The sequence below is a fragment of the Anguilla anguilla genome, chromosome 2, assembly GCF_013347855.1.
Source record: "Anguilla anguilla isolate fAngAng1 chromosome 2, fAngAng1.pri, whole genome shotgun sequence".
Lineage (NCBI taxonomy): Eukaryota > Metazoa > Chordata > Actinopteri > Anguilliformes > Anguillidae > Anguilla > Anguilla anguilla.
Window position 1 is genome coordinate 33,080,104 of NC_049202.1, and position 22,849 is coordinate 33,102,952.

Sequence of the window (22,849 nt, forward strand, 5' to 3'; positions counted from 1 at the left end):
TTATCAATCGCTGTGCTTCTCAAGCGCTGAGTAACAACAAAAGCAGCAGACCCACTGGCTCTCCAGGACCAGAACTGAGGACCAGTGTCCCATTATGTCCCCATAGGAGATTTGAGGAGCATCAAGAGACACTGTGCTAGTTTCACCAGGACATTTCAGGCATGTCCCTCCTAACACCAAATATGAGAGAAAGAGAAGAGACATTTAGCCTGCCAGAGAGAGGGAATGGAGCTATACCTGAGAGAAAGGCAGTGGTGAGAGGCCTTCTCCTTGGGGGTGGTCCAATTCTTGAATTGAAAGGAGAGAGGTCCCCTCTCTTGGACAGACAGGAAAAGAGAGGGCGAGGAGAGAAGGGGAAAGAGTTGAGGACCTCTCTTTGGGGTGCGTGTTTGGGGTGGGGTGGGGGGGGGGGGGGCAGGGTGGATGTAGCCCCAAGGCCAGTTTGATTTCCCTGCCATGGCTGCTGCTGCTGTTGTTTTAAATGAACTCTTAAAGCCTTCATTTCCCTACTGCCCTCTGCAAGCAGAAGGTCCCGAGGAGTTTGCCGGCTGTTTCTCACGCAAAGCCCAGTCCAGGAGGTGTGCATCTACGCAGGGGTGAAGAATCTGAGAGAGGGCAGCAGGGGGTATGTGACAGAATGTGTATGTTTGGAGGGGGACGCAGGGGGAGGAGGGGTTTTTTTTGATTTACAGCATGTGTGGGGTGTCTACGGAGAGCTGGGTGGCAGATGGGTGCTGTGCATGCCACTGCAGTCAGTTGCTTTGAGAGATGAAGATTAATAGCGTGAAACACAACTCGATGGGAGGGGTCGAGACAGCCCCTCTCACGGCAGGGCTGTTTAAGTCAATGACTTGGCTTGATAGCCACCCGGGTTCAGGCACAGGGAAAACAGAGCTGCTTCCAACGACCGGTAAGTGCAGCGCCATGCGATCCACTGTTCTCCGTGGGCAAACAGAAGCACAAAGGTGAGACTATGTCCAACGCAGTGCCCAGAGAAATGGTACACAGTACTGAATGAGAACAAGTTTGGGGCAAACCGTTCAGGTGTGCATGTTTTCTGCAGAGCGAGGCTTTCTGTGTCTCCCCCCGCCCCATCCCACCCCCACTCCTTGCACCTTTCCCGCTCTGCATTCCATGTTACAGTCTATAACTCACTGTGCTTCCCGGTGCTAGTGAAGCGCTTCCTGTCACATCGTACAATTATCAAGATGGACGGGCCCTCTGCGGCAGCCTCAATAAATCACCCCGCAGCTCTGCCCAGACCTCTCCCAACCTGTCACTCCTATGGGGAGCCCCGCAGGGACACATTCTTACTGCTCGGTATTCGCCACACCACTCACGCATTTGTGTGTGTGTGTGTGTGTGTGTGCGTGTGAATCGCGTTTGTGTGAAGGTCTGCTTTTGTCTGTGCAGGAATATAAATTAATGCACGGGCAGCATGTATTAGTGTGTGCAGGATGCCAGTGTAGGGTGGTGCAAGTACCTGGGTAGGCCCGGAAAGTCACTGGCTATGTTTGCTCAGTGAGGTCAACCAGGCAGGTCTTGAACCCCCTGGGGACTAGACATTTTATCTCCCATCTCTCCCCTACACCACACACACACGCCTAGCATAGCACAGATACTAATCAGTCGATTGTGGAAACTGCAGAGAAGCATTTTTAATGAGCTTGCCAGTGGCCGACTTTCTACCCGATTCCCTGAGTGAATGAGAGGAAGCATTTTTTTTAGTTCAGAGTGCTATAGGGCTATGTTAGAGGGAATCGAAAATAAGAGTCTCTAAATGGGTGACAACAGGGCAATTCCGAGGCTTGTGGTAGGAAATGGACCGCACCCTCACCCCAATAAAAGGATGGAGAGAAAAAGAATAAAGAGAAGGAAATAATAATGAAAAGAATAATGGAAATACAGCATTGGGCAGGAATTTGGAATGTAAAATGACTAACGCAGTTGCACAACCCATAACAAGCACATGCACTGCCCCAAGCTACAGCAGACTTGAGTGCATTTTTTTCCTCAAGAGGTCTGAAATGGGAGGGGTTTTTTGGGTTGGCAAGAGCAGGACATGGAGGGGAGGGGGATGATGCCTGCTGACCTTAGGGACCCAAGGTGACAGGAGGGGTGCTTTACGTTTAGATAATGCTATTCTGAAGGAGAGGTTCACAACATTATCATGACAACACCTGCATTTCAAAGCAGAAACATAGAGCGAAGCCTTTGAGCAGGACCACCTCCAGAACTCAAATGTTTGCTTGGACACACAGGTCTCCAGCATTGCTGTTGATTTCAGTATGTAAACAAATGTTGAGCAAGTGTTCACGGATAGCTCAGTGCACACATCTGACCAGGTAGAATGAAAGAAGCCGGCCATGCTTTCTCTTGCATGAGTGCACGTCCGCAGTGAGTTACCTTGATCTGGCCTGAAAGAGGCAGGGCTTGGAAGCTGGGGCAGGTGGATAGACCAGTCCAAACCAGTCCAGCCATGACACACAAGGTTCACAGTCAACACTGTCTGAACTCCAATTACCACAATGCACCTCTGCACTGGTACAGCACCATCATATTTACTACTATATCACAATACTGGTCAATTACATTTTTACATGCACATCATTTGGCAAGTAAATCAAGTAAAAACCTCTTTGTATTATAATTTCTCAACTGGAAAGGACAGATGGGGTAGAGCTAACACTGCTATCCTTAATGAAAAGGTCATTGTGTTACTTAGTGTGTCATGTGAGTGTTCACATTAACTAATGACCAACAGACATAGTGATGTCATATGCTTGAACAACATGACAAAGTAATCTTGGCTCAATGACAATATCTGACAATAAGTGACTCAATTTCATGGTGCAAAAACGCACCCCCATCCTGACCAGGCATCCCTCGTCCTCCCCAGCCTACTAAAGCCCCCAGATATCCCTCCCTCTGTGGCAGAAGGCTGGGAAAGCAGTGAAGAGGCCGTTCCCATGAGCCTACTGGATCCTGCTCACCCTGGAAGAAACACCTGGAGCACTGCTCATGCAGGGGTTTACGTTGCCGCTTCTGCACTCCTGATAGAGACTGTGTGCCTCGGCAGCCCAGTATCTCTCTCAGTTTTACCGTGCCTCTCTCTCTCAAACACACACAGAGAGTCTTGTTAGGCTTCAGACTTGACCTCAATTACCAGCACAAACAGCCCTCCTAGACTAATCAACAATTGCAGCCCTGATAGCAGAGGATACGTTGCCAACTCCGAGCTCTCTGAGCATGTGGTTCTGTTGGGATTATTCAACCGAGAAGGGCAGAGTTACACTAGAATCATTCTTTATGCTAGCAATTAGCATGTTCTGTTTGCCTCTGTAACGTTTAAATAAACCGAATGCTCTGCAGGCTTCTCTGTAGTACCGTCTTCAAGGGTAGTTTGGCATTTAATGACTTTAACTCAATTGCAGCTTTTTTTTTAAAGACGCGGGAGCACTTGCCAAAGTGCTTTCATCACCACAGCGCTCGCTGCGGAGTGCTGCTGTTCGTGCTGGAACCCACACACGGCAGAGAAGGGCGAACCGGGGTTCATGGGGGTGGATGCTCTTCTGTAGCACTCAGGTGCGCGGGGGAGCCACCGCTCCCAGGTGGTATGGCTGAGGGCAGGACAGTGAGGGAGCATGTTTAAGTGAGTGTGTCATGGTGTCTACCGCCAGCTGCGTGATCTGTGATCCCAGGGCTCAGCCGGGTCTGAGAGCGGCTCTCCAGGATCACACAGGACGTGTGTCTGCAGGGCAGGTATTTCACCACGGCTCCCAAGGCACCGCTCCCTGTGTGGGCGCACCTCTGCCTCTTCTTCAATGATGTCTTATTGAATTGGAAAAAAAAAAACCTGCACAAAAAAACCCCATCCGAACACAAACATTTAATTCACCCTCGCCTGCACCGAGAGAACTTAATAAATATTTAATCTGCGTTCATTTGCCCATGTGAGCTGCCAGTCTGAAATTGAGCGAAAGCTCAAAGGTCTCCAGACCACATTCCCACAGCATCCACATTTTCAAAACTGGATGCCATTTTTATTTCCTGGAACTCTGACTACCAAGAGTCACAACTTTAATGGCTGATATACCGGCAGATAAAAGAAAATACACATATTCAAATGCAAAAATTGTAAGATTATTGTGACAAAACAATAATGTTACAGGAGAAAACATGTTTCCATCGGATAGTTTATATTATGGCAGCAGTCACCAAGACAAGACAGGATTTCCAGGTCACGATGTGTAGCTAGCGCAAGTCGGCATGACCCCCCCCCCCCCCCACACACACACACACACGCACACACCTGGACCCAGAGGGGCTAGAGCCTTTCTACATGGGAAGGTCTGGCATAGTCCAGGGGCTGCCCCCAGCTCCCCAGGCGTGAGCTGTGGTGAGTTGAAAGACGTCCTGTCGCTTCAGGACAGATCATGCTGACTCCTGCGATCTTCACAGAGATGTACATACATCATACATCATGCAGCGAGATACCGCCGGGGCTTCTCTCTCCCCGTCCCCGTGGCTATCTGCTCCCTCTGCCTCATCCTCAGCCGCCCAGGGGAAATGTTATGACTACTGAGGAACGCAGGCAGTGGGAAGCAAGAAGCAGCTTGAACGGCAGCAGTTCGGGGCACGGGGCAAAAAAGGCCCCCTGTTAAAAAATTGTAGCCCGGAGAGACAACGCATCACATAGCATAACTAGTGTCTCTCCTCACTGATGGCTCTGTGGGGGTAAACATCAACACGCAATCAAAGGGAACTGTAACCATGTCAGAGAGAGCTTTGCCGCACCCCCCCAATCCGCCCTAGAGGGACTGCTACGGTTTTAGCTTTGTTTTTCCCATGGCCGTGCTCCTCTGAAGAGCGCAGAGGAGTGAAATGTGTTTTTTTTTTTTTTTGACAGGAAGCCAGGAGCGCCCCAGGATCACGCTATTTTATAGACAGCGTCTACCCCTCTGAGGAGCCATTGTTGAGGTTTTTGAAAACATTACAGCTTAATGCCAAGAATCAATGTTTCCCTTTCATACATTCAATCAACCAAAATGGTGATTAAGCAGGTTAACAAATGACTTGATACCTCACTCATCTGCATGGCAAGATTTATTTTTTCAGTGGAAAGTTTCATATCATGTTTTGCTCATCTATGTCTGCAGGCAGAAGAGGCAACCTGACTGAAAAAGGTTGTGTTCTGACACCAATATTAGGAAACTGGGGTAATTACACAGGTCACGGATTGCAAGAGTCGACAGTGATGTTTTCTAGTGATGTTTTCTGATGTTATACCTGTATTTCCATCAGACAATGTAAATCAATGTGAATCAAAAGTGTGGATTACTGCAAAATTAATTAATAATTAATAAGGTAGTCATAGTACATTAAATTCCCAAATAGCTTTTCAATTACTTGAACTTACGGATACCTAAAACGGACGAGACATTGCTTAACCAAAATCGAACCCTAGCATATTAAGGTACACAAAATGTGAAATGGTGGGCGCCATAGTTCATAGCTCTAGTAAAGGTGCTAGCCACAGCTCATAGTGGTCTGGCACAATTTGCTTAGTCATGTAGAGTGGGTTTATATTGACCAGGGCTCCTTCAGTTGTCGCATTAGCACCCCTAAGAGATGTACCAGGAGCCTACAGGCTTAGTCATTTTCACTGAGAGGTTTGCTTCTTTTTCAGCTGGTAGTGTGTTGCCTGTAGTTTGGAAAACAGCAAAAGCAATGTGGACAAGTGCATGGGTGCAAGGGCAACAGTGGTGTGGTTCGAGAATTGGAATTGGTGATGCCAAATTTAGGAAAAAAGCAGAATTAGATTTTAGAGCAAATTTGGAGAAGCAAATGTACAGCTTCTTCAAAATAAAAGGTGTGATATGGATATTAAGACAAATTTTTTAAGTGTTTGTTTATTATATTTACCAACATAATACAATGAGAAAAAACCTATATGCCCACAGAGGGAAACAAATTATGACATAAGAATAGCAACCTGCAGGTAAAATCAATGGGGTCTATAAGTGCAATAAGGTTATCTTATAAACAACCTTGGTAAAATTGAGTAGCATCAAGTCTGCAAAGGTAAACTTCAATACCACTGAAACGTGCATTCCTGATCCCCTTTAGGGGCTATAAAAGAGGGATAGGATGGTTGTGTTGTCACCATTTTATGTTCTATGATTGTCACTTTTCACAGAGAAAACCAGAGAGGAGCTCAACCAATTACACGGTTCATCACTCCAAACAGACCAACACTGACAGCGATTGGTGGGCTTTTGCAATCCCTGCAAGGTGTGACATCTCAACCGTTTCATCCATATTTTATTATTTCTACAAAATTTCTAAAATGATTTATGGCTTCCAAATAGGAAAATGGCAAGTGACAACAAACCATATTATTAGTTTATTTTCTGTTAAACATATGTACATTTTGTGGAAATTTGGCGCATTATTTCATATTGAGGCAGACGGAAGTTTTGGTTGAAGAAGATATTGACCAATAGAGCACATTAGTAATTGCAGGTCTGGATGCAAGAAAATCAAAAAGAAGAAAGAAATATGAATGGAAAAAAGATAAGGAAGAAACACAGAATAACCCGAGTCTGGGGCTTCAGTGTGTGAAGTTTTATCGGAATACAACAGGTCAATTGGTACAGCAGTTTTAAGGCCTTTGAGTCATTATGATCATTTCAGCGGGAAAACCTGAAAAGTGCCGAACTCGGTCCTATTTAAGTATGTGATGCAAGCCAACGTTTAACTTGGCGGATCTATATATGCCAGCCAAATCCTTAATAGAAATCTAAGGTTATACTATTTTTAGTTGACAACAACGACACCTGTAGGAAATTGTAAATTGTGCCCGGTGCATTTAAAATAGGCATACTTCTTGCAATAACGTTTACAACATCAAACGACTTTAGTCGTTCCATAGAGTCGTTCACACACGCGCGCACATACAAAGTGAATGTATCTATTCTAGACTCTGCGATATGTATGTAAATGCAGACATTTTCGATATCAGCCAGCTACAACACACCAACGTTGTTTGCCACGAAGGCTCACTAAGTACAGGTAGGCCTAGCTATCAGTATGTGTCATCGCGATATGTGTAGGCTATTATGTGATCCCAGCATGTTCTGTTCCTTGGGCTTCCCGTTGGAAAACTAAAGGTTACATGCACACCTAATTCATAAAGGCACAGTGTGCATTACAAAATCCACATTTGGCCTATTTCTCATAACTCAGGTAACAAGGCAGTTCTATGTGTTTTTCGTTTGTCAGTGCTACTGAATTGGTAAGGGCTTTCTTTTCAAGCAGGCAGACGTCAGCCTCCATAACTAACGTCATCTGGGTCTTTGGTGATGATGACGTGTAGCCTACATTTTTGCTGCAGCAGCTGGAACTTTCGGTTCGGTCTCGGTTTAAGCAATAAGCCTTTAGGTTTGAATGTGAATTCAAAGGACAGCAAGGCGATTCAACTATAATTTTTAAATCACAGATAAAATTTTTCTAGGATCGCCTTTGTCGGAACAACATAATGGAGACGCTCTATCACCAGACAAACAAGTATGTATTTTGCTAGCTAGGCTACACTAGACTACGTAGCTAGTCTAATCATTTAGACTCTAGAAGATCAGCCAAGTTTACGTTTTTGTATGAACGCGACAGTAGTCGTCAATATTATATGTTGCCATTTCACTAACGTTAGATAACCATTGAAGTGAATTGGTAGCTTGTTTGGTTGAATTTGCTCTGAAGATTGCGCTGAATAGTTAGCTAGTTAGTCGTTTTTTGACGTTCACCAAATATTTTTTCCCTACTCCCTACTAGGTGTTGCTAGTTTTATTCGATGGAAATCCCAGTTGTAGTGCAGTTAATTTACTCATTCTGCGAGTGAACGATTAACTTTTAATTATCACATGACTCAGTTGATCTATCCTATGTGGAAAAAATAGCAAGAAATATGGCCATTTTATTTTGCCGTTTCGAAATTTAACTGGGATGTTAGTATTTATTTTCGGTTGCTAAATGGTGAGATATATCTAAATTGTCCATCACCAAATCCACCTGGCTGTGAAAGAACTATAATGTCGATCGCTTCCGCAATACTTTTTTAAAAACCGAAACCGTAACTATGTTGCGCATTTAGTTTATATGTTATCAGCATCCGGAACACAATGTTGGAGACTGTCCGCAATACGTTTTTCATTGATCTTGATTGTACCTGACTGATATAACTAATGTTAATCCGTCATTTTGCAGCAATAACCCTTTACTGCTTCCTCTCTGACAGACACATCCATGAGGTGCAGTCCAACATGGGTCGTCTTGAATCGACAGATAGAGAATCTGTCCACTGTGAGTTGAAGTGCATCGAAACTGATATCAATCCCTTCTGTATCCCCCTTTTTTAAGTCTGAAAATTGCTTACCCAAAATAAAATGGTAACTATTCTTGAATCCCTTTGACTACAGGCGTAATCCTGGTCTATTCTAAAAGGTAACCCTTGTGAGTTTGTTTTCAAAGAAGCTAAAAAAAAGTAGTTTGTTTTTTTTAACAGAAGTTAAAAAAATAGATCATTTTTTGAAAGGATGCAGGTGCTTGTGACACCCAATGGGGCCACAACCACAAGGCTGGACCAATCCTGGTTCAAATTTGATGACAATAACACCAAAAATGGAGAATTCTGCATTGTTTTTTCTAAGCTATGTCTTGTCATATTTCAAGAAAGGCCATTTGGAGACTCAAAAAGAACATGTGGTAACCAAATGATATTGTGGGTGTTTAGAGGTGTAAAATACTATATCTTGTATACCATATGCTTGTGGAATACATGCTCAAAATGGCTTGCTTTCCCCCTGCCTGTCCATTGATTGAAGTTTTCATCAAATTCCCCACTCTCATCAACATGTCAGACACACCCCACAATTTCACATGCCACAGTTATTATTCAAAATCAGGCCTACTCCTTATTTATATGCTTACAGAATAAGTATATTTTGAGAATGTATTTAGATGCTCACTGGTATAAAATAGGATCAAGTCATTGAAGTCCTCTGCTGTGGAGTCAAATCTGTTTTTACTTTCCTCCTCAGAAATATTCACTCAGGCAAGTTATTTTGTCCAAGGACTCCAAATTTTGAGTCTCCTGTTTAGACTTGGGCATTGCAAAATACATTTTTGTTGTTAAACAGTAACCTTTTTAGGCATCTTGCTGGCATGTAATGTTTTCAGCATGCGTGCAGAAAAACTTATGGTTTGTTTACGCTGGAGAAACAATGTGTCCTTTCATGCAAGCCTAACAAACTATACACCGTTAGAAATGTAATTTCATTGGCTAAAGTGCTTTTCAGTCATCACTACAATAGTCCACCAATGGCTGCCAGTGTACTGGACTGAACGTATACTCTGCAGGTCATTGCTGGTGCAGGGTGGGTTCCATTGACTATACTGAGGGACTCCTCAGTACTCTTCAGAGAAGCTTGTAGGTGGGCTCATGTTGATTCAGATAGTCTATACTAACTGGAGATAAAAACATTCCGACGTACACAATACATTCTGCATGTATGTAATGGCAAAATGAAAACAATACTTTCGGCATGTATGTAATGGCAAAATGACAACAATGATAATTCCTCATTCCCTTTTCTCTGAGTTGGCATATTTTTGGGACTAAAAATGACTGGATTTTGTTAGTTGGATTCTTGTTGTGATAAAAAATACTGACTTTACTGTGATTTGTGTCATCTGAATTTCCAAAACACACAGAAGGTGAGGACCCCCTAGCTTGTTTTGCCACCCCACATTACAAAATAAGGAACCATGTGTTTTAACACTTTCAAATGGTATATCGTTTGACCAGATTGAAAATTTCTAAATTTTCCAAAAAAGAAAAAAAAAAAAAAAAAACTGAATGAAATTCAGAAATAAATGCAACTTAAGCTGTTAAGATTTATTTATTTATATTTACATTATTGTATAATTTTAGAGTGCCTATTGACTCTTTGAAGTGTTCCGGACAACCGTTTAATTGGCGAGAACCAGGAAAGAGAGAAGCAGACCATAAATGTGCTAACTTTCTCTAGCACTACCAAAATGCCATCTGCCCTTCTTCCAGTGTTGTCGTGCTCTTCCTCGTTTACACCCATATCATTAGGGTTGAGAACATCGTGATTGTCTAGGATCGATTTGCACTGGTTTGCACTGCTCACGCATTCATGCGAGTTACACACAGAGTGTGACTCATCTAGTATGACTCATCTACTACAATTCATGCCTCAAGGACTGAAGGGGGTTTTGTCACTTTGCGGACAGTTTGATGTCACCTGTAACAAAAGGTTCAGTGAGTCTCAAACTGTTTTTCCCCTGTCTCACAAACATACGTTTGTGCCAAGCAATGCATGTGAAGGGCATTGTTCTCTTTAAATCTCTTAATTTCTCTAAATTCCTTTTTAGCTGAGGCACTACTGGTGCTTATGCCATAAATGACTGCAACTGAGCCATAGTCACTCAGTCAAATGCAGTTTTTAATGCTCACAGAAACTACAGCATTGTTCCAATTCAGAAAACCACGATTTTCAGTTTTTCCAGAGAAGGAAAGACTTTCAATTGCACAAAATGGACACAGTGAAGAAAAGTTTAGCCTGTGTTTCACACCAAGGTAGCCAATGAAAGTTTTAAAACCATTGTGATTGAATAATTAAATTTTTTTTTTAATTGCATCTTTTTAAGAGTAAAAACAATATGGTTTCACCAACAGCAGTGCTTGAACCACCATATTGTTTATGTGAAATGGAGTCCCAATATTGTTCTTGTTACCAGTGCCTTCCAGTCAGGAGTGCAGCATCCCCACCCCTGCAGTAGACGGCAGGCAGAATATGCTTGTCTGATTTGTTCCTGCCCAGAGAGATTGCAGGCTCCTTCGGTGGTGAGAGATGTCCTGCTGAATGTTTACTGCCATCATACCTCCTTCCTGTTCGCTCAGCTCTCACTCCTGATTGGTTTCCGTGCTGGGTGGGCGAGCTTAGAGCCATTGTGGTGCCAGAGCAGGAAGACGGGGCGGGCAGGCGGTTGGGTGGGTGGGTTGGGTTGGGTTGGGTTTTGGGTTGCTGAGATAACGAGGAGGGCCAATCATCCTTGCATGACATCACCTTGCATGTCAGAAAGTGGCAGGATGTGGCATCTGATTCTCCAGCGAAGTCACGAGGGGCGGGTGGGCCCAGCCCAAAGAAACTGAGATTAAGGTTTCCCACATGCTCTAAGCTGCTGCCCAAAATCCAGGGACTTCCTGTATTGGACTGATCTGAAAGGTCAGTCAAGGGGAGGAGCAGTGGCAAGAACTTCGTTAGTCAGGCTAAGAGTGCACAAAATGAAAAATTGAATTGAAAAATGAAATTTCAGCAGATCATGAAGACCATTACATTCAGATTATAGACCCTAACTTAAGAAGTAATGGATAATGAAAGTGATTTTGTGGGAACCCCTCTGCGTGATTGCTAACCCAAGCACTAGATCTCGGTGTAGCTTTATAGTCTTTGGCCACTAAATGCAGTGTCTTTGCAGTGCTGGAGAATGAACTGCAGGCTAGAATTGACCAGATCTTCAGCTTCTTGGAAAGACTGGAGATCCTAGCCAGTAAGGAGCCACCCAACCGCCGGCAGAATGCTAAACTGTGAGTATTTCAGCTTTTCCACACACGGGGAGGTTGTTCAGCTTCACATTCCATATACACCCCTGACTCTGATATATTTGTGCTTTTTTTCCTGAAAAGTTTCACTTCTCGCCCCATGAAAGTAGAAAAAAAACAAAACACACAACTTGGAGTATGAACTTGGATCAGGAAAACCATAGTGCCTTGGGAGGAGGAGGCTTGTTCAAAAAAATGACACTGCAAAATTGGTATAATCTGTTTCTAGAATCAGGTTATCCATTGGGTAAGGCTTTCCTTCTGGCATAAGAAACCCCACCGAGTCCTGAGATGGCCTCTTAGTTCTAAGAGAAGAGAATTACCATGTTTCTCAAAAAAATGTTGTTCGTGAAGGCACGTACATTGATCAATTTGATCACAACAGCAAAAAGAACAATTGGTTTAACTACTTCTTGAAATATACATTTTTTTAATGGGAAAAAAAATCAGTCTGCATGATGTATTTAAGTGTTAAGGTCCAACTGCAAAACAGATATCCTGTGTCCATTTTGAATCTTTCCCAAATACAGTTTTTTTTTTTTCAAATCCTCTATTTAACCAGGGAGAGTCCATTGAGAATGTATCTCTCCCTTTCAAGAACGACCTGGGAGAAAATTGTTTAACTAAGGAGAGCAAGTCCTGTTGCCTTCTTAATTCAGCTGATCTCTCTTTTTTTATTCTGGCATTTAAGCATGTTTCAGATTTTCCCATCAGCTTGTTTGAAGTTGAACAAATCCCCTGTCATAACAACTTGATGAAACCAGGACTGGTATGCAGGGGCGCACTGATAGAAACATCTGGCGACAGTTCTTGACCTTGGGTTTTTGACAGTCCTCAGGTCTTCTGGGGTCTCGTTTCATTTCCGCTCCATTTCTCCAGGTGGCAGGTCTATGCAGGGGGGTAGGCCTTAGGTTGGGGGGTGGGCCTTAGATTTGGGGGTGAGCCTCAGGTTGGAGGGGCTCAGGTGCGGATGGGCCTTCAGCAGCGCCTCTAGGAACATTCACTTCGAGGCAGCGGAAGCAGACGTCTTGGATCGGTGCAACAGGTTGTTCGGCACCAGTCTGTGCATTTTGAATGGGGTTTTAATGGTTAAAATGGTGATCCTCTTTGTCCACAGACGGGTCGACCAGCTGAAGTATGATGTCCAGCACCTTCAGACCGGCCTGCGCAACTTCCAGCAGAGGCGTTACATGCGCGAGGCCCAGGACCGTGAGAGGGAGGAGCTGATGACCCGCACCTTCACTACCAACGTTAGTGCAGTCGCATGCTACCGACACGCCAGTGATTCATGTCTTCTCTGGCAGTGTCTCAGATCCACTGAGCTGCCTAGCATAAGAGTTTGCAGGCCACTGGCTCGGATACGGTAGGGCTGGCCATTATTTTGTCTGCAATGTCTGGCTCACAGTCTACCCCCACCCCCATCCACCCCCACCCTACCCCCACCAGGATGCAGACACCTCTATCCCCATCGACGAAACTCTGCAGTTCAACTCCAGTCTTCACAGCGCGCACAAAGACATGGATAACCTGCTGGGCAGCGGAAGTAGCATCCTCGATGGCCTGAGAGACCAGCGGAACTCCCTCAAGGTGCGATTCTTCCCACGTCGTCAACAGCCCAAATGGTATCCCGAACCCATGGCGTGTCATCACTAGGGCCCCAGGGGACCAGTGCGCTGTGCCCAAGAGTCGCGCTGAGACGATGTTTCCACAAAAAGCCTTTCCTGTCCTTGCCTTGTTCTTCTGTTATCTGGGTGTGGGCGGGGGGGCCAAGATTGTCCTACTTGTGAGAATTGGCAGAGAGAGGACAGGGAAAATCATGCTAGCCATTTGTCTAACCATAGTAACTAAGTGCCTCTGAGCTCAGAGGACTAAGGTGTACACCCAATTACAGATATATTCTGCTACCTGATTGACTTAATCTCCAGATTTACTGTCCTGTTACATGCACGTAGAAAGTGCAAGAGCAAGAATACTCAGTATACCGTAATAAAGGCTTAAGTGTATGAGCACTTATAGAGTTTCTTTTCAAAGCCATAGAGAGCGTGCAAGAGGGAGATGGAGCGTGCTAACTTATTAGCACATCCACAGGACATGAGCTTGATGTGTAAATATGCTGCGTGTTCAAACCGTGTTTGTTTGGAGTGTAAATCTTCCATGCTGGTACTTCCCCTCCTCACAGAACACTCATAAGAAGATGCTGGACGTGGCCAACATGCTGGGTCTGTCGAACACGGTGATGCGCCTGATTGAGAAGAGAGCCTTCCAGGACAAGTTCATCATGATGGGCGGCATGCTGGTAACCTGCGTGGTCATGTTCCTCGTGGTCAGATATATCAACTGAGGGCTTCTGACCAGGCCATTCAAAAACTTTTGTCGACACTGGTAGAGCAATGCGGGACAAATCCTTCAGTGAAGGTTTTGTTGCACTGTAACCTTATTAATTTTTTTCTTCCTTAATTTTCTGGAGCCATAAGAAAGGGTTGCCAGTTTGCCTGAAGAGTCATAATGGGGAAGAACCTCCAGATAACCAGAGACATTGCACCCAGAGCCCTCATGAGGCACGCTGCATAGATAGAACCGCTGGAGACATGCGAGTTGATGGGGATAATAAGGAAACGAGGCCAAAACAGAAGAGCGTCTATAAAACAACGTTTTGGCATTTCCCTTCTGCTGTGATTAGGCAGGCAATTGGTGTGGTGGCATTGTGACCCTGCCCACCCTGGCCTTCGGTGTGGTTTTCTCACAATTGTACTGCCCTCAAATTTCATTTTATTGTTCTCCCAATATCTTTTCCTATCAGTTACAGTGTTCTACCAGTGAATCTGTGTACATTTTATGCTCTTGACAAAATCACGAACCCGATGGCAGTCAAGTCATGTGACATTGTAAGAATATTTACGTCTGAGTTTTAAGAGCTCTAAATTTAAGACTTTGGCATAATTTTTCGATCGGCCCTGTGAGTATTCAGAACTGTGACGAGCATGCGGCTGGAGGGACATAGTGGACAAAACCATGTGTTTTCACATTCTAATATTTAGTTACTAAATATTATAACTAAATATTAGAATGTGAAAATACACGGTATTTTGGGATTGGGATTGAAATGAAGGCTCTTGTAAACACAGGGAAGCACTCTGACGACAAATTGTCCCGCATGCGAAATATATCTTGGGTTTCGTCAGAAAATGGTTTAAAAGGTGGTAAATTGGCAGTGAACTTGAAGTAAAATATTTCATTGCTGTGGCAGTTTATCAACTGATAGCAGTAGGACCGGTTAGGAAGTTAAACCATGTTTGAGTCTACGTAGTAGCGCAGGTGGGTGTGTGAATTGGCACAGCGCCACAGTGTGCGTTACAGCGGATGGTGGAGTCTGGAGCTCGTACACCATTTAAAAACCAGTGCTGCCAGCCTTCTGAATACGCTCTAATTTCCCTGAGGGCTCATTAAATATATTTCCATGTACAGTACTGTATTTAGTAATGTTTCATCCATTGTTTAATAATTCTGACACATTTACCGATTTTGTCAATCAGTGGTTTTTCAAATGTGATTTTGCAAAAATTATTAAACTAATGTGGATATTACTAATGTAAATTTGAAAGTTTAAAAAAATTATGTCCAGCGTTTCAGGGCTCAGCATGCTGTGATTAATTTATTGGAATGGTTTTGAAATACCAGAATTTGAACACCATACTGAATTTTGCTGTAAAACCGTGGCAGTTGTGGGGCCACATCAGACGTCTTCAACTAACCATCTTTGGATTGCAGCGATGGGATGGGATACCTTATAATTAAGAGCCCTTAATGGATGGCCCCTCACAGTGCATTTTCAAATAATTTTTTTAATCTAACGATTACTAATTAATAAGGCCTAAGTACTCTGGATACTTGCACCCCCAAATGATGAGACTGGGGTGACTCAGCGGATGTACCCTAACCCAGGGCCCCTTGCCTCTGCGTGTAAACGGTAGTCCCCAGGTTGTGTTCTTGGATTTTTAGCCTGCATATGACGCACAGGGAATATTGAAGCATTCCTCCCCACAATCTTTTTGCGTGCGTGCACATCTTAGCCCACAGGAAATGAGAACTTACAACATCAAAGGCTAGTTTTACAGAATCATCTCCTTTCAATGTCTGTAAAACTTTTATAACGGAGCTTTTTTTTTTTTTACACCCACCTCTCAACTTCACTCTCCATTTGCGTTTACTTTTGGCCATTATTGCGGTCCACGAGACCTGTGCTTGGAAATGGGTGACTCTGGAGCTTCCATTGATGTGAAACCTTCTCTTATATAGATCTACTCTGGAATGAATCAAATGCAACAGGTAGGTGACAAAATTAGTTTGATGGTAAAACCAAACAGCATTCCAAATGGAATTTTGTTCATTGATCTGAAGTTCAACAAAAAGCAGCTGCTACAACACTGCAGTGTCTGAGCCCTTTACACACAGCCTTACCTGGAAATGTTCCAGAACCTTATGGTTTAGGGGTCGTGTGCTGGAGTCGGCATTTTGGAAAAGTTTCTCCAGCAATTCGAAGGGTCAAGACTTATGCTGTGTGTCAACTTAACTAGTTCCCTATATAGTGGACTAACTAGGATGTTGGGCATTTGCTATAAATTGACACCCTTATAAGCCCACTATAGGGAACTAGTGGACCATTTGAGGTACAGGTCTAGTAACATTTCCAGAAATGCTGTGCTGAGATGTTAGTGTGAGTAAAGTCGTAACATGGCAAAACAAAGCCGGATCAAGCACACACTACTCGTTTCACCAAGGCATCCATCCAGCTACACCGTTTCTTACTACTGCTAAAATAAATGGTGCGCACGCAGTACACAAAATAAATGGCCTACTTTACTGACCAGCTATGCAGTGCATGCTGTCACTCACACATTCATGGCAACTAATTACACAAATGCACATGAAGGTAAAAATGCGGCAAGACGTTAGCGGATATTTTTCTCCGTCGTTAGCAAGCTACTTAACACATGTAAGCAGTCTTAAAAATAGTTTAAAAATTATTCCTCACTGACCATGTTCAAAGTTGTTCCTGGCAGCATCTGTGAATGCTATTAACCCGGAAAAGTATCAGTTAGTATCACGCTTGGTTGCGTGAGCCATTAGATTACCGTTACAGTTAATATGGCAATGTTTTGTGTTCTATGTGCTAACTTGGCTAGACTACACCCAGTCAATTTGTTGATTGCGGTAATCCCTCATTTATCCAAATGTTGGGACCATAGGTAGGATACATATGGTAAAGAACTGAAGCAGCCAAACGTTTGCCAGAACGGCATTAAGACCTGAGCACTTTAGAATGTGCATGATGTTGTGCGAATTTACTGAACGTGGAACCTTACAAAGCCATTAGACAAATCCCAAGATTCCATAAATCTTTATTATAAAGAATTTTTTGACATGTTCAATAAAACAGGATGTTATAGTCTACCACTGTTCTCATGGTATTCTGGGCAACTGTACATATTTAATCAGGGAACTTAGAAGCCTTGAGTGCATGGAAGGTCCGATTTGGTGCTGGTCCAAAGAAGCAAAACATTTGCCCCGCAAAGAACCACAAGTCTGGTGAATCTTTCTGCCCTGGCATCGGAGCTGGAGTCTGCTTACAGTGCAGCATTTTCCTGCTCCTAAGTCCACGTGTGATAAGAGCTCATGATCATCTCGGACTGGGGTGGAATCTGAATTTGGTTCTCTGGATGCTTATGCCGTTTTCTCTCAGACTCTGGTCTCAGTACAGGTTTGAATTGGGTACATCACTGAAGGCACAATCCTTTGGATAAGCTCAGCTGTCAGTTATAGTTGCCTGGGGCAACAACGACAGACTTGTAGATCACAGCACACTATTCACCAACGCACCAATCTTGTTTAAAAACAAAAAAAAAACCACCACTGTCATTTACAGAATACATATGAAAAAGGTATTTTTTGTACAATTCAGGGTAAATTCTAAAAATACATGGGTTTTGATAAAATATACATGCTTAGCATTTGCTTGTGTTCAGTGTTTTAATCTCATCCCACTGCACCTTTGTATATTTTTCAATATTTCCAGGAACTACAAACCCTTAAACTGTACAAGCCAGTCAAACTACAGCAACCCTATTTACAGTGAGCGAGATTACAGTGTAGAACAGATGTGACCTCCATTCAAAGAGTGGTCTGGAAAATAAAATTATTGCAGTATATTACAATCATAATGGTTACATGCTACAACAGCAGCATCTAAATGCAAATTTCAGTGCAATTCCTTGAAATACTCCATGAAGACTAGGAGCATAACCTTTGACCATTCTTTATTCTGCAGTTCAATAAACTGGACAAAGACATGAGGGTTTCTGTGTATGTTCAGGAAAGGAAGAACAAGTTTGCCAAGCTGTACGGTAACATTTACAAATAAAATGCTTTGCTTTTGAATGTGACTGAATGAGCCCTTGTTGGTGAATCAACATTAATGGGGTGTGTCCATGCTCATTCATGTCTAAAGAATTTACACACACCCTGGGCTAATCATTATTCATAGCTTATGTTATCAATTCATGTCATTAGAATTTTGAAGACGCAGAGTACATAATATGCATCGCTTCATTTAAATCTTGTACCATATCTGGAAATGTCCTTTTCTCGTTGATAAATTACAAAATGGACCAAATGAAGTTGACCAGGCTTGTATAACAGAATTGAGCTGCGCCAAAATTAAGGTAGATGTCAGTAACAAAGGCAGAATATTTACGCCTCGCAAATATTTCGATACTTTTGGACAGAGGTTGATCTTTCAAAGTCCCAGCCACTCCTACTTTGTGAAGTGAACACACAGACTCAATTTATGTCTTCAACCACTGCATCTCTTTGGCTATAGGAAAGAGATCAAACAATACCATTTATAGTATTAACGACAGTAGAAAAAAAAAAAATCCCACAGGTTTTCCTGGCCTCCCTTGATACTGCAAACGTTTCTGAGATCCAGATTTCAGGCCCTGTCCCAGAATTTGGAAAGTGCCTAAAGGAGGATTCTCACTCTTCCATTTTTTTTCAGGGGTCAGCAAAGAACCCATTTTGGACAAAATTACAGCCACAGCAGCTGACCACTCCCCACTTGATGTTCACAACACTGCCATCTCAACTCTGCAGCTCCCTCAAACACCCCATCTGTGATTTCTCTGGACTGAAGCCTGACTACTTCAGACACTGGGCATGTCTGCTGCACTGCCTTCTGGGTAGACAGTGGCCCCTGCAGCTCTGGTTGGATGTTTTCAGAGTGGGAGGAGACAGGGGCGAATGTGGCTCATGCCGCAGGAGGCCAGCAAGCTCTCCCTGAGACACCCCCCGGATGCTGGCTGGCCTCAGGAGCCGTGGTTGGGGGGGTGCTGGAGGTCCTGTCCCGAGAAAATGGGGTGCAGCAGGGGGTGCAAGTGCAGAGCGGCGGCGGCAGCGGCGGCATTGGGCCGGGGCGCAAAGAGAGTGGGGTAGAGGGCAGCGTGCGGGACATGGTGCAGGGCCAGCGGGGTGTGGTGGAGGGCGGAGGCAGGGATGATGTGGATGGGCTGTCCAGAGAGGAAGGCGGTGTGGTGAGCGGGAATGAGCGAGTGGCCCAGGGAGTGGCCCAGCGAGTGGCCCAGCGGCGAAAGGGAGATGGGGGTGAGGTGGTGCTGGGGGATGTGGTGCACCTGGGCCAGCTGATGGGCGTGCGGGTGCTGCGCGTGGGGGTGGATGCCGATGGCGGCCGCGGTGGCGGCGTGGTGCTGCAGGAGGGCGTGCTGCACAGTGGTGATGGAGGTGGCGGAAGGGGAGGCGGTCGGCTGCTGGATGTGGATTTGCTGCAGGGTGGGAGGGGGCGGCGCCGGAGCGAGGTTGGCGGGGAGCGCCGCCGCGGCTGCGGCCGCCGCCGACGGGAAGCTCTTGACCTGCTTGGCCAGCAGCTGCTGCTGGATGTGCTGCTGGGCGGCCTGCTGAAGCTTGCTGTACTTCTCCATCTCCTCCGGGGTGAAGGTGATGGGCTGGCTCTCCAGGGGAGCCAGGGAGGAGTCGTCGTCCTCCTCCATGCCCATGTCCTCCTCCTCCAAACCCGGGTGCGGGTACCCGGGGTAGGGGTGCATGGGGTGCTGCTGGGGCACGTGGTGCTGCATGTCGGGCAGGAGGGACTCCAGCACGGGGTTGGGTACCTCTTGCCCGGGCTCGGCGGGGTACGGTTGCACCAGCATGCCGGGGTCCCGCTCGAACAGCCGTGGCTCCGGCAGCGCCTGCGTCTCCGGGGCAGGGAGCTGCACCGCGTCCTGCGCCACCGCCGCCGCCGCCTTCTGCGCGGCGTCCTCAATCTGCTGCTGCGGCGGCTGGGGAGGGGGCGGCGGGGGCGGGAACTCCCGGATGGGCTCCACGAGGATCACCTCGGCCCCGGACTCCGCGCCCTTTCCCGCGGCCTCCTTTTCCACCTCCTCCGGCCTCCGCAGGGAGAGCAGCGGGGACTTCTTGCCCATCGGATGCTTCCCAAACAGGGGCAGCATCGCTTTGTTCCCCAGGGTAGGGGGCAGCTTGGGCCCGAAGTATCCCTGCGGGGGGTCCTTCAGCTTGATGCCCGGCTTGACCCCCGGCGCGGCCTCGTCCGGACCCTTGCGGGACTGCACCTTCTCTAGCAGTTGCCTGGCGGTCAGGGAGTTCCGCTCCCCCGCGCCCCCCGAAGCGGCCTTCCCCGGCCCGCCGCCCCTGTGCAGGGAGGAAGAGGAGATGCTGTTGCGGGACGGGTCCTTGCGGGCGGGGCCGCGGGAGGAGGAGCGGGGCGACTGGGAGCGGTAGATGCGGGAGCGGCTGAAGTCGCGGCGGTGGCCCGAGCTGGCACGGCGGCGGGCGGAGGAGCCCTTGGGGGAGCTGGAGGAGCGGCTGGCCGAGCTGTGGCTGCGGCTGTAGCTGCTGCGCCTCCAGGAGCGCGGCGTGCCGCTGCTGCTGGAGCTGCGGGAGCTGCTGCGCCGGTGACGCCGACGCCTGCTCCGCCGCCCGCGGCTCCGCGACCGGCTGGAGTCCGCCTCTGAGGAGGAGGAGGTGTAGCGACGGCGGCGGCCACCGTGGCGACGGCTCCCGCTGCGCCGGCCGTAGTCCGAGCCGGAGGAGTGCTTCGAGCGGCGGCGCCCGCTGTCGCTGTAGTCGCTGTAGCTGTCGGAGTAGCTGCGGCTGCGGCGGCTGTAGCGGCTGCTGCCCGCCGAGGAGCGCTCCGAGCTGCTGGAGTACGACTGGCTGTGCGAGGAGGGGCCGCGCCCCCGGCGACGGGAGGACCGGCTGCGGGAGCGCTCAGAGTCCTCCTCCTCGCTGTAGTGCCTGTGCTGCTGCCGGGGCGTGGAGTTTCGGTGGGAGCGGTGGGAGGAGCCCCCGTCCTCGCTCTCGCTGCTGGCCTGCCTGCTGCCCCGCCCGCTCCCGCTGCTCGAGCGTTTCTGGGCGGAGGTGGAGGCAGCGGTGCTGGATGCTGTGGCGCTGGGGTCAGGCTTGTGCCGCTTGGCACTGCAGTGTCCTTCCGCCGAGCCGGACTTCGGGGGGCCTTTCCCTCCTCCTCCTCCTTCCCTCTCCTTCGACTCTGGCTTTTGGGGTTCATCCTTCTGCCGCTTCCTCTTCCCTGAAGCAGACCCATCCGCAGCTCCTGAAGCCCCAGCCCCTGCTCCCGAATCGTCCTCCTCCTCTCCTCCCTTGTCGTCGGGTGCTTGGGTCTTACTTTTCTTTCGCTTGTGCTTTTTCTTCTTCTTCGATTTTTCTCCCGGGGCCTCGGTCTCTGCCTCTCCCTCAGCTGCCTCTTTCTCCTTCCTCTTCGAGTGCTTGCCGGACTTCTTATGCTTCTTTTTCTTCTTCTTCTTCTTTTTCTTGCTGCTGCTTTTCTGTGGGGTCTTCTCCTCATCCTTTCCCTCGGTGCTCCCTTCCTTCACTGTGGGGTTCTCTTTGCTGTCTGCGCTGGGCCCCGGAACCTCCGCCTCACTTGCCCCTTGGGCGAGCTCTTGCTTGACCCCTTCCGGACCAGCCCCTTCGGACTTGGCCGGTTTGGCGTTGGGATCCGTGGGGCGGGGTGCCCTCCCAGCACGGGCCCCTCTGTTTCGGGAGAGCTTGAAGTCGAAGTAAAGGGGATTGCAGCTGTAGGAGAGCGAGGGCTGAGCTTGCGTGAACTCCAGCAGCTCTGTGGGCCACTGAAGCGTGGTGCTTTCGTCTTTACTCAGTACAGGGAAGAAGGGGCTAGCAGGGAGGCGGGGGCCTGTGTGGGGCTCCCCGGCCTTCCGGCTGCAGTCTTCCGAAGTAGCCGCGGGCGGCGCAGCAGGGGGTTGCTCGGCCGCTGGCTCCGTCTTCACTCCAGCCGAGGAGGTCGCGGGCTCCACGGCTTCCGTTCCGTCAGCCTTATCGGGCTCCTTCTCCGTCTTGGCCTCCCCGGCGTCGGCCTTCTTGCCTGCTGGGTCGGCCGTGGTAGCCACAGCCGTCCCTTCGCCCTCGTTGTCGCTGCTCTGGTTCGACGCCTTCATGAAAACAAGGAACTGGAATTTGGGCTTGACCCGGCAGTGGGCTGGGGGCATGTAGTGATAGTACTGAGGCTCCTGCCCAGAGAAGCCTTCATCCTTCTTCATCATCATCTTCAGCTTAGAGAGCGTGGAGGCCAGAGAGCTGCCCTCGTCAGGCGGCTGCGGCTCCTCCTCGACGGGGTTCTCTGTGCTGGCTGCTCTGGGGGTCCCCGTGGCCGCCGCCGCCTCCTCTTCTTCTTGGCCCTCCTCTGCCTGGGCCTCCTCGCCATGATCGGCAAACACAGCGGCTGCCGTCTCCAGCTTGACCGGAGCCTTCTTGGCCAAGGAGAAGGACACGCTGACCTTGGGCATGAGGGAAACGGTGGGGGAGGGGGAGGAGCTGTTCCGGGTTACAGCGGAGCCGACTGCTGGCGGTTGCTTAGGTGACGTTGGAGCGTTGGACAGGGCGTTGTCCTCCTGTGGAGACCCCTCTGCCACGCAGTCTGAGACGGGCACTCCCTCTGGGTTTTGGGCGCCCTCCTCGTTGCTCTCCCCGTCAACTGCCACAGTGGTGGGCTTAAACATGGGGCCGCTACCAAGTGCACTGCAAAACAAGTTCAGGAACAACACGCCTTTCACACAGCTGTCAGGACAGTTTTTTTTTTACTCTTAAACACAAAAT

At 47.5% G+C, this 22,849-nt stretch overlaps 2 protein-coding genes across 9 annotated transcripts in view; one reads left to right on the forward strand and one right to left on the reverse strand.

Moving 5' to 3' along the window:
• The first annotated feature begins 7,361 nt into the window (after window positions 1–7,361).
• Window positions 7,362–15,313, forward strand: gosr2 (golgi SNAP receptor complex member 2). The gene is made up of 6 exons (XM_035405238.1): window positions 7,362–7,569; window positions 8,297–8,361; window positions 11,566–11,674; window positions 12,807–12,939; window positions 13,136–13,276; window positions 13,869–15,313. Exons 1-6 carry the CDS (start codon window positions 7,541–7,543, stop codon window positions 14,028–14,030), a joined length of 639 nt encoding a protein of 212 aa, XP_035261129.1. The 5' UTR covers window positions 7,362–7,540; the 3' UTR covers window positions 14,031–15,313.
• A 1,758-nt stretch (window positions 15,314–17,071) lies between these two features.
• Window positions 17,072–22,849, reverse strand: part of gpatch8 (G patch domain containing 8) — a 61,217-nt gene continuing 55,439 nt past the window's right edge. For all 8 annotated transcript variants that reach the window (XM_035405230.1, XM_035405234.1, XM_035405233.1 and 5 more), the window contains one exon: window positions 17,072–22,771. In XM_035405230.1, coding sequence (XP_035261121.1) covers window positions 19,051–22,771 — 3,721 coding nt within the window. In that variant the 3' untranslated portion in view covers window positions 17,072–19,050. The remainder of the gene's footprint in view (window positions 22,772–22,849) is intronic.

What these genes read in the sequence shown, in the direction of transcription:
- gosr2 (XM_035405238.1), top strand. Translation starts at nt 7,541, where the DNA reads ATGGAGACGCTCTATCACCAGACAAACAA. An exon ending in CGCCGGCAGAATGCTAAACT is followed by an intron (nt 11,675 to 12,806) that starts GTGAGTATTTCA and finishes CTTTGTCCACAG; the next exon opens with ACGGGTCGACCAGCTGAAGT. An exon ending in ACCAGCGGAACTCCCTCAAG is followed by an intron (nt 13,277 to 13,868) that starts GTGCGATTCTTC and finishes CCCTCCTCACAG; the next exon opens with AACACTCATAAGAAGATGCT.